This window comes from Canis lupus, chromosome 12 (assembly GCF_003254725.2).
Source record: "Canis lupus dingo isolate Sandy chromosome 12, ASM325472v2, whole genome shotgun sequence".
Lineage (NCBI taxonomy): Eukaryota > Metazoa > Chordata > Mammalia > Carnivora > Canidae > Canis > Canis lupus.
In genome coordinates, this window is record NC_064254.1 from 58,021,784 (window position 1) to 58,032,747 (window position 10,964).

A 10,964-nucleotide genomic window follows, 5' to 3' on the forward strand; every position below is an offset into this window, starting at 1 on the left:
ATGTGACCCTCTCGGGTGGGACTCTGCAGCTGCTCCGCAGAGCAACTCTCTCACCAAACTCCGCGCCCTTGCGCTCGCGGTGCCAAAAGGCGCCCGCCCCGATTGAAAAGGCGCAGTGCATGCCCGGCCGCGTCACTCCGCGGGCGGAGGACGCACGTCGGGGTGCGGCTCCCGGGCTCGCGCGCCGCTCGGGCTCTCGTCCCTCGCGCCCTGCGGAGGACCCGGCGCGCCCCAGCGCCTGCCTGGCGGCGGCGGCAGCGATGCACGGAGCGGCCCGCGCTCCGGCCACCAGCGTGAGTGCCGACTGCTGCATCCCGGCGGGCCTGCGCCTCGGGCCCGTGCCCGGAACCTTCAAGCTGGGCAAGTACCTGTCAGACCGCAGGGAACCCGGGCCCAAGAAAAAGGTATTAGCCATTCCGACCTCCGCCCCCAGCCTTCCGCCTCCCTTTGCCCTGGCCCCGGCAGGGGGTAGATGGGGCAAGTGGAGGAAAGGGGTGATGGAGTCGTCACCTGCCAGCTCGGCCAGGTGGCCTGGGGGACTCCGGTCATTCCCTGCAAGTCGCATTAAGCGAGAGCGAGCGAGCTGGACGTGGGCCGAACTGAGGGGAAAGGACGTGGCTGACGGGGACAGCTCCCGGGGTGGGGGTGGGGGTGCATGGGACTCCTTACGCGCCGGGACCCTCGGAGCCCGCGTTTTCCCTGGAGCTCTGGGGTCTCGTTCCAGAGGCGGGGCGGCCCCGGCCTCTCTGCAGACGCGCCTTTTCTCTGTTACACAACGCGCAGGGCGTTGAAGACTTTTCTTACCCCCTTCCCTTCAACGCGCTAATTTAAGGCTTCCATCGACCTTTCAATCACTTAATCTCGTGTGTTGCGGGGGGGAAAAATGATCCTTGGGAAACTCTCAGTTCCTAGCCACCCCCCTCCCCGGGTTCGCCCCCAGCCCCCGCGGATGTCTGCTGGGCAGTTGCGGTAAATGGAGAGAGGGTGAGCCAGGGGGCGGCTCCGACTGGGGCTCCCAGGGCGAGCAGCGCCCACCCGCGCGGGGCACCGGGTCCGCGCCCCTGCAGCCGGGCTCCGAGAGTCCGGGGTCGCAGCCGGGAGGCGGCGGGTCGCCCCGGCAGCTCTGGCTCCCGCAGCGGCGAACGGACCCCAGCCCGCAGCGGGCTTTCCAAGGCCCCCGCCCGCCCGGAGGCGTCCCGGCAGGCGAGGGTCGGCCAACCGGGCCCAGGAAACGGAGGCAGGGGTCCCGGTGCAGGGAGCGGGGGCGGGGAGCATCTTCGCTTTGCCGGCTCGCTGCCGAGAGCTTTCTCGAAAGAAATTCCTCCGGCGCGCAGCCAGCGGGACCCGCATCTGGCTCCTCACACAATCGGTCTAAGGCTTTTCTTCTTTAAACGCGCTTTAATTGCTTTTAAACGGCCGGCGGTCCCGCGGCCGCTTTGTTCACACACTTTCGCTGCCGGGCTCGCCGGCACCTCCGCACCTCGGGGCCGTGCAGCGGGCACGCGGGGCGCGACCGGGACGTGGGAGGAAACTCTGGGTTTCGGTGCCGACTTCGAAACGTCTCTCCCCTGGTGTCCCCGCTGCTCTCAGAACCGCAGGATCGAGAACTGGGCCGGGGGTGGGAACGTCTAGGTGCCAGACGCCCCCCACCCCAAGTCGCTCAGGGGGGATGCTCTCGCCCGCCCTCGATGGTGCCCAGGTGGGGCGAGAGGGGGAACTGTTAGGCTGGCCAGCCTCTCCCCCCCACCCCCCAAGCAAGGGTCCTAGGCATTACCTTCCTCCCAGCAGCCCACAGCAGTCTGGCCAAAGTGAACACAACCATTTTCCTAGTAGGGCGGGGGTGTTGGATGAACTTTCCCTCTGGGTCGTGGGCCTGGCCGAGGCGCGGGGAAGAACGACCACTGCTTGTGTTGCAGGTGCGCATGGTGAGAGGGGAGCTGGTGGACGAGTCGGGGGGCTCTCCTCTCGAATGGATAGGGTTAATCCGGGCAGCCAGGAACCCCCAGGAACAGACTCTGGAAGCTATTGCAGACTTACCCGGAGGACAGGTACTGTGGGCGTCCCCCCACTGCCAATTCTACCTACCTAACCGTTACTGAGGTGGCCACCAAAATTAAGAGCAAAGCGCTGTAGCTGGAGGTCTCCTTTACACGTCCCGACGGCCCTGTAAGGTAGATACTATTATTTTCCCCGTTTGAAGAATGAGGGAAATGAGGTTCAGAGAGGTCCAATAGATTTTCCAGGGTCACACAGCGTCAGAACGAGGATCAAACCGTTGCTCTTAGTCGTTTTTAGACCGATTACCCAGGAAATGACAACAGGCTGTCCTGTTCCTTGTGTCCCAGATCTTCTACCGAGCACTGCGAGACGTCCAGCCAGGGGAGGAGCTGACCGTGTGGTATTCCAACTCCTTAGCTCAATGGTTCGACATCCCTACGATTGCGACTCCCACGCACGACGAAAAAGGTACCGCGTCCAAGAGCGCCCCGGGCCAGCGGGGGGTGGGTGAGAGTCCAGCCCTTCTCCTGTCTTTGGAGGCGACCCCAGGGCCTTTCTCTTGAGCCATGTAAAACTGAATTCACCCTCCCTGTCTGTGTAGGCGGAGAGGCGATGTCACCACTACCTCCTTAAAATGTACTGTAAATGATAACAGCGACAATAATCTGCCTTGTGATGGCAGAGAAAAGAACATTCTATCTTTAAAAAAGATGTATTTATTGAGGGAGGGGAAGGGCAGAGGGAGAGAGAGAGAATCTCAAGCAAATTCCCTGCTGACTGTGGAGCCTGACATGGAGCTTCACCTCCTGACCCTGAGATCTTGACCTGGGCCACAACCAAGAGTCTGTGGCTTAACTTACTGAACCACCCAGGTGCCCCTAAAGATATTCTTTATGAACTTCATGGGGGTCATCTTTTCCTATTGCATACCCAGAGACAATTATTTACTCAGTTAAGAATCAATGAAAGAAAAAAAGAATCAAGGAAGAAGCCTTACATATTATTATTAATCACTTCATGAATTCCAAAACGCAGAACTCAAACCTGGAATGCTTTTAGAAGGTGGAGGGGCATCTCTTCACTGGTTTGAAGGAGAGTTAAGGATTTCTACAGCATTTTAGAAACATTACGGTACTTACAGCTGGTCAGTTGGCAGGTACCGAGGCCCTTCCATTTAAATGGTATTTATTCATTTCCCCTCCCTACTTAAATTGAATCTGGGATGTATCCCAGTTTCTTCTCAGATTTATTTGATCCCTTCCAAAGCCAAGAGTGGATTTATGCAAATTAAGGGGCAGTAACTAAAGAGAAGAACATTTTCAAACCTTCCCTAGAACACTGAAGACTACTTTCTGTGAAAGAAAGCTGGGAGGTGTAAAATAGTTAAGATCTTGAGACCTCCCTTTTAATTCACAAAGCTTCTCTGACTTCCTTTCTTTCCTTGACAATTGTTTTAGTTTGCAATTTCTCCTAAAGACACAGTTATATTTAAAGTCAACACAACGAATGCTGTGAAATATCTTAACATGCTCTCCTCCTGAATTGCCTGGTTAACTCTCATCCCTTTAGAAATTGGGTTAAGGAAATTAATACAAAAGTGAGAATTAAGAAACACTTAATGAATAAGACAGAATGAGGCTTATTCAGAACTATGAATCACTTCAAAGTATCACTGTCTCATGGGTAGATTTGTGTGTATGGTATCCATAGAACATTATCCTAAAGTAGTTTGTTCCTTGTATCACACTAATATTAAATTCTCTTGTCAACCTTTTCCGGTAAAAGAGAAACATGATAAAAGCCCCGTGGTGGAGAACTCTCAAGTCTGCCACTACAGGACTATTCTAACAGCTGCTGACCTTTAGGGGCCATACATTTCTTCACAGAACACCCGTCCTTAGGCACTCTCAAGTAGTACAAAAGCAACTTGTTTGAGTGGTGGCTCTTGTGTTTTCATTTCAGCCAATTGAGCTTATAAACAGATGTCAGAATAGACACCATTTTCCTTTTGGGAATGTGTGGGCTATTTTGAACCCTGACTCCCCCACCTTTGATATGCTTGAAATCTTGGCAATCTCAGGGTCACACTTAGGAGAGGACCCAAAGTCACTTTATGAAGTGTGTTTGATACTTTTGGCATAGGCTGGTAATCAGAGTCCAAAGAATATGTCAGTTGGTCAGGATAAACTGAAAAAAGGGACATACGGGAACAGAGAATGCATTTGTTTAACTCTTGAGAAAGAAGTAAGTAGGGATGGCTGCTATTCTTTCAATACTGACTAACTCCAGTGGGTTTAAATTCCGTGGTAAGTTTAAGGAGAGTACGGACCCTTTGTTTTAGGGATAAAGCGTACTTGGCTTTGCAATCGTAGAGTCATTCTGGGGCAGCAGCCCTCTGAAAACTCCTTCTTTAAAAAGGGGTAATGAGAGGAAGGTTCTGAGAAGGGAGGTTATATTTAAGATATTAAATCAGCATACCGATCAAGAGAACCCAGGAAGTCTTTTGTTTTTTTTCCTTCAAGATTTATTTTTGAAGCTATTCAATACAAGGTAATAGAAATAGTGGAATGATTTTATCTAAGTCTTCCATATACAATTAGGGTAGGTTCTCAGAGGCAGATCCTCTTTCTCCCCTTTTGCTTTCTGTTCTACCTTGGCTTCAGCTGGCATAAACAGCTGAAACGAGTGGGGGGGGGGCTCTCCTGCAGCCGGGCTTTACTTGAACTTCCATCTTAGTTATCTAGGGGCACTACTTGCTTTATGGAGAGCCAAAAGTAAAACACAGGAAGAGGGAGGAAGATCTGGAATTTCTTTTGGTTGTTTTTGTAGTGATGCTTTAGAAGTTTGAGATGCTTGTGTGCAAGGGGACAGGGAATTTAACTTTTCCACTAAATTTAATGAGACAGACATATTTCGGGTACTTCCTTGTGGCTCAACTAACTTCTTTCTCACAGACATCCTTCAGTATTGCCAATCAGCCACAACATTAAAAAAGAAACCCAACTGCAAGATCTGCTGTTCTGTGTCCAGATGTAACAAGACCTTATTAAGAAAAAATTAACCTCCACCATGTGATCAAAATCTGTTTCATACATGTGTCTCTTGATTGTATTCCCAGATCCTGGCAAAATTAAAAACAAACAAACAAACTAATGTTAATAATAGTAAACATGAGAACAGACTTGATACAGTTCTTGGTAGAGAATTGTACACTTATTAAAAGCTGACTACCTATACCTTATATATATATATATTCTCTCTATATATCCATTCATTTCATAAAAAAATAAACTATCTTTTCCAAGGATTTAATTATTAAGTCTGATTCATGCAGCTATCTAGGAGTTAATTAATTACTCCAGGTGGAACAACTGACAAGATAATGCAACATCATCCTTCAGTTTTTAGAATATCAGGACATAGGGCTTTTTCTTTTCTCTCATCAAATTAAATGGGGTTAAAGAGGAAATAAAGATACAAATAATGTTGAAGAATAGCAGATCATAGTCCCTATGTGGTCCTTCAGTTGGTCACGCTCCAGGAAAACCTCAGGCAAAATGTTTAAGGCTGGGAGGGGGTGGGAAGGGTGGGTAGTGGACATAAAAGGCATTGTTCTATGAAAAGGAATGATTACATATGGCCCATACATACAAGATATTGTCTCGTCTGGTAATGAGGCGCTCACGACCATTAGATTGGTCTTTGTTCAGTTTATCCAAACTCCTTGACATACGCCACCTATTCTGCAAACGCCAACAGATGGGCCCGGGCACAGCACAGCTTCAACACTTGATTTAAAGCAACAGCTGCTCTCTGGTCTGGTCTCTTCCCGGGCCAGTCTGCCTGAGCGCTGCCCTCCCAACGAAGGTTTGCTCGGATGGCCCGGAGGAAGTCTTCGTTGGAAAGGCACCGGTCACCCCTTTGGCCCCTGAGTGATCCCAGAGGATGGAGGTGGTGACAGAGTCGACCACTGGGAGCTTCTCGGGCTCCTTGCCCCAGGGGCGCCACCCACCTAACTCACTCACTCGCTGGCCCCGAGAATACCCCTGTGCCCCCTCCTCCCGCTGGTCCAAACCTAGGCTGGGCCTCGGGTGCGCTTTCTTTCCCCTCCGGCTGGCTCGCCTCTCACGAGGTCGCTTTCCCCCTCTTTCTCGCCCAGGGGAGGAGCGCTACATTTGCTGGTACTGCTGGAGGACGTTTAGATACCCCAACAGCCTTAAGGCCCACCTGCGCTTCCACTGCGGGCTCAGCAGCGGCGGCGGGGGCCGAGCCTACCTGCACCCCGAGCACGCGGCTCGCCAGGGCGCCGCCGATGGCCTTCCCTTCTCTCCGAGACCCCCGGCGCCCGACTTCGCCGCGGCCGCGCCCGCGGGCACGCTGCGGCCCCCCCCGCACGCCCCGCCGCCCCTCCAGGCCTGCGGGGCGCGGGAGGGCATCAAGCGCGAGGCCCCCGCGGCGCCCCCCGCCGCCTCGCCGCCGCCCGCCAAGTGGGGGCCGTCGCGGAAGGCCAGGGAGCAGCCGGACCGCGCCGCGGACGTGAGCGGGGCCGCCCGGGGACACGGCCACCTGGTCGGCGTCGTGGGCGGCTCCCCCGCGGGCGGCGGCCTGGCCTTCCACCCCGGGGCGCGCTCCGCTTTCAAGCCCGCCGGCTCGGCCCGGGCGGCCGCGGCCGCACACGGCGACCCCTGCCGGGAGGAGGGCGGCGGCAAACCCGGGCCCGGCCTGGCCGCGGGCAGGCTGCTGGGCGGCGGGCGGGCGGGCGGGCGGCCGGGCAGCGGGGACAGCCCGGCGGCGGGCGGCGCGGGCCACCACCATCACCACCACGCGCACCACCACCATCACCACCCCAAGTGCCTGCTCGCGGGGGACCCGCCGCCGCCGCCGCCGCCGCCGCCGCCCGGCCTGCCCTGCGCGGGGGCCCTGCGCGGCTTCCCTCTGCTCCCCGGGCCGCCGGACGAGGCGTCGGCCTTCACGCAGGTGGAGCGCGCCCAGCCCGCCGCCGCCGCGCTGCCCGGAGCGCGTTTCGCCCCGCTGGCCCCCGCCGCCGCGCTGCCCGGCCTCGACGCGGGCGGCCTCAAGGCCTACCCGGCTGGCGAGTGCGGCCCCCTGCCCGCCGTCATGCCGGCCTTCACCGTCTACAACGGGGAGCTTCTGTACGGCTCGCCGGCCGCCGCCGCGTATTACCCGCTCAAGCTGCACTTCGGCGGGCTGCTCAAGTACCCGGACTCCATCTCGTACTTCAGCGCACCTGCCGCGGCGGCGGCGGCGGCGGCGGCGGCGGCGGCCGCTCTAAGCCCCGCGGAGCTGGGCTCCCTGGCCGGCATCGACCGGGAGCTCGCCATGCACGCGCAGCAGCTGTCGGGGCTGGCGGCGGGGAAGAGCCGCGGCCGCCTGGACCCGGGGGCGCTGGCGCCGGCCGTGGTGGCTGCGGGCGGCGCGGGGGGCGGCGGCGGCGCGGGAGGCGGTGCGGGCAAGCCCAAGACCGGCCACCTGTGCCTCTACTGCGGCAAGTTGTACTCGCGCAAGTACGGGCTCAAGATTCACATGCGGACGCACACCGGCTACAAGCCGCTCAAGTGCAAAGTGTGCCTGCGGCCCTTCGGCGACCCCAGCAACCTGAACAAGCACATCCGGCTGCACGCCGAGGGCAACACGCCCTACCGCTGCGAGTTCTGCGGCAAGGTGCTGGTGCGCCGCCGGGACCTGGAGCGGCACGTCAAGTCCCGCCACCCCGGACAGAACCTGCTCGCCAAGGCGGCCGACGGCCCGGGCGCGGGGCCCGACTACCTCCCGGAGCCCGGGGAGCCCAAGAGCGACAACGACAGCGACGTGGACGTCTGCTTCACGGACGACCAGAGCGACCCCGAGGCTGGGGGCGGCGGCCAGCGCCACGCGTAACGCGCCTGCTGGGGACGGGGTGGGTTTGGAGCGCAGGGACAGAGGACAAGGGGAGGGGGTAGCTCTGTTCTGGGGGAAGAGGAGCTCCTGCAGATGTGAAGGATCCGGTTGACACCCCCCCCCCTTCTTTGATTTTGTTTTGTTTTTTGTTTTTTTGTTTTTTTGTTTTTTTGTTTTGGCCGGGCTCCAGATTGGGAACCGAGAGAGGTCCCTGGTCCGATGCGCAAACTCCCAGCAAAGGTTTGGAAGCGCCTCCGAGAAGCCTGGCCTCCTGCGCGGGGTTTCTCGGACTGGCGGGTGCCCGCCCCCCCCAAACGCCCAGGAGGTCCGCTCTCAAGGTTTAGGATCGCATTAACGTGAACTTCGCAGCGCCCTTGAGGGCGCCGGTTTTAACTGCCGTGTATTTTTTTAAATTGTTCTTTTCTGTGGAGGGAATTGTGCCTTTTGAAACGATGTTTTGTGTGTGTGTGTGTGTGTGTGTGTGTTTTACATTAGCGATTCACTCAATAGGCAAAACAGTAGTCACAGTTCGGTAGACGTGACGTCCATACATTTGTTTCCATTGCATCGGTTCTCGTGTCAAAGACTACTACGCCTTCTCGCATTGACTACATAGGGGTAGCAGGTGTACACGTTGGTCAAGTTGCAACTATTTATAAGAGAGTAATGGCAAATGTAAAATACCTAAAGCATGAATCTAAAAGCACGCAATATATAATTTTAAAAAAACATGTCTTACTTGGTAGAGTACAAATGTGATATATGTTGTCTTATAATGAATGATGTACAGTGGATTCAGTATTTTGGTCTTGGTTCCAGTTTGTGCAATCTTTAATAAAAATAAAGATACAAGCGACAGTTTCTTCACTGCGATTTCAGCAGATCCTTCAAAACAAAAACAAAAACAAAAACAAAAAAAAGAAAAAGAGCTTAATTTGAAAACAATTGATGAGGAGACTCCATAATAAAATGAATCAGGACACTCAAAGACTTTGATTACTCACAAAATAAATGTTAAGTAGTGTTTTAATAGGGAAATATACCATTTCAATATGTGCACTTCACAGGCTCCCGGATAGCAGGCAAAGCAATTGTTTTCTGAAACCGTTGTTAATTATGCTAGGAGGTTTTGTGTTTAGAAAAAACTAATGACCTTCAAGAAAAAAAATGCATTTTCCTCATCGAAAAAGAATTATAGAACTGTGGAATCACTATTTCTTGTTCTGTATCTTTTTGACAGGATTTTTCTTGGGAAGCATACAAGGGAAACTTGCTCAGTGCTTTTTATGACTCCTATACTTTACTATTCATTCAACAAATGCTAAGGGAGGATGGATATTATTGAAGGTACAGATCTACCGGTCTGTGTAGGTTTCTTTTCTCCATGCACTCTTTCCAATAATCTTGTGCTTTTGGTATGTGTCCCATTTTACAGAAGAGAAAATATACACTTCAAGGACACTGGGAGGCCCATAAGGAGAAGGCCAAAGTTAGAAACAATGACTTTGTTTATGGGTGTAAAAAATTAATGCTAGCTAATGGAAGACTATCATAAATAATATATTTCTGTGGGCTAAAATTGGAAAGCACCCTCTCCCCTTCCTATGTCATCCCTCAACCCCATACGCAGGGGAGGATTTCACTGAAGTTACATAGAAGTGGAGGATTAGCTGTTCCCTCAACTAAGGGCAGGTACCCTAAGACCAGGTCTGTAGTGCTCTTCCCAGAGGTTGGTGGGAAGATTCTTGTAGGTCACCAAAGGGTATGGATGTGATCCTGATGATTTAATTCAGTTAAATAATGACTTTTATTTTCTGAATCCTGAGTACTGCAGCGGTCTCCATCCAGCTGTCTCCCAGGTGGAAACATGGCCTCAGTCACTGGGTGGCTGGCAGGGACTTTTTCTAACCCGTCCTAGCAAGAGGCATGGGTGGGGGGAGGAAGAGGACATCTGACTTCTATAGGGGCTGATCTGCAAAAAAAGACTTTTTATAACTTACGAAGGGATTTTAGGTTTTTAGCATCAGCTGACCAGAAAATGTTTTGCTTTGTAAAAGAAAGCCCAAAAAAGAAAAAAAAATACATGTGGATTAACACATGTATACAGTGACAATGATACTACCATTTATTGAGGGTCTACCTTATGCCAAATCCTTTTTTTTTTTCCTTATGCCAAATCCTTATGCTCTTTGCAATTCTTTCCTCTCTGTAGAAGATGACCATGGGCTTGACCCACTAGGTTCAGTGATTCCCTGACACTCAGAACTGGAAGTGAACCCAAGCATCTGCCCGTTCAGCTTGCTCTAGACACCCAGGGCTTCTCATTGCCTACTTAGTATCACAGTCCTGCCCTTCAAAGCAGTTACTGCTTGAAACAAAATCCACCCTCATGGAGAAATATTGGAAAACTTTTGGAAATCAGATTGTGTAAATCCTCAGGGAGAGTGAGAAAGGCTGCCCAGATTTAAAACATGAAAAGTTTTATCTGCTGTAAAAGTCTTTTTTCTTTCTTTCATTACTTGACTCCCTACTAAGTCCTATAACTCTTAGTGGTTTATTATTTTTTTCTTAGTGGTTTAAAGAAATAAAAAGAGTTTGGTCAAAGGAAATACATTTAAAATTGATAAAGATTTATTTGTTTATTTCTAAAGATTTTATTTATTTATGAGAGACATAGAGGCAGAGACACAGGTGGAGGGAGAAGCAGGCTCCATGCAGGGAGCCTGACGTGGGACTCCATCCCAGGTCTCCAGGATCACACCCTGGGCTGAAGGCGGCACTAAACTGCTGAGCCACCCGGGCTGCCCTAAAATTGATAAAGATTTAATGAAACAACAAACCCGCAGCTTTCTTTTCCCCTTTGTAAATTGATACTGACTAGGTTATTAAAACAAATTTCAATATAAAAAATGAAAGTTGAATACAGACTTAAGAGTTTCTTAACAGCAAGTCATTTGTAATTCTCCATAGGTTGCCTCAGATAACCTGTATATTTGTCCATGGATGTGTACACTATCATATATAATTAATGTGATTATTTATTTTAATGACGAAGTCCAATCAGTGAT

At 52.5% G+C, this 10,964-nt stretch overlaps 1 protein-coding gene across 1 annotated transcript; it reads left to right on the forward strand.

The window, feature by feature from the left end:
* The first annotated feature begins 260 nt into the window (after positions 1–260).
* PRDM13 (PR/SET domain 13) lies at positions 261–7,896 on the forward strand. The gene is made up of 4 exons (XM_025444788.3): positions 261–404; positions 1,917–2,048; positions 2,346–2,466; positions 6,158–7,896. Exons 1-4 carry the CDS (start codon positions 261–263, stop codon positions 7,894–7,896), a joined length of 2,136 nt encoding a protein of 711 aa, XP_025300573.1.
* The last annotated feature ends 3,068 nt before the right edge of the window (positions 7,897–10,964 follow it).

Coding starts and splice junctions, on each gene's coding strand:
- PRDM13 (XM_025444788.3), top strand. CDS start 261: ATGCACGGAGCGGCCCGCGCTCCGGCCACCAGCGTGAGTGCCGACTGC. Junction 405..1,916: donor AACCCGGGCCCAAGAAAAAG/GTATTAGCCATT, acceptor CTTGTGTTGCAG/GTGCGCATGGTGAGAGGGGA. Junction 2,467..6,157: donor TCCCACGCACGACGAAAAAG/GTACCGCGTCCA, acceptor TTTCTCGCCCAG/GGGAGGAGCGCTACATTTGC.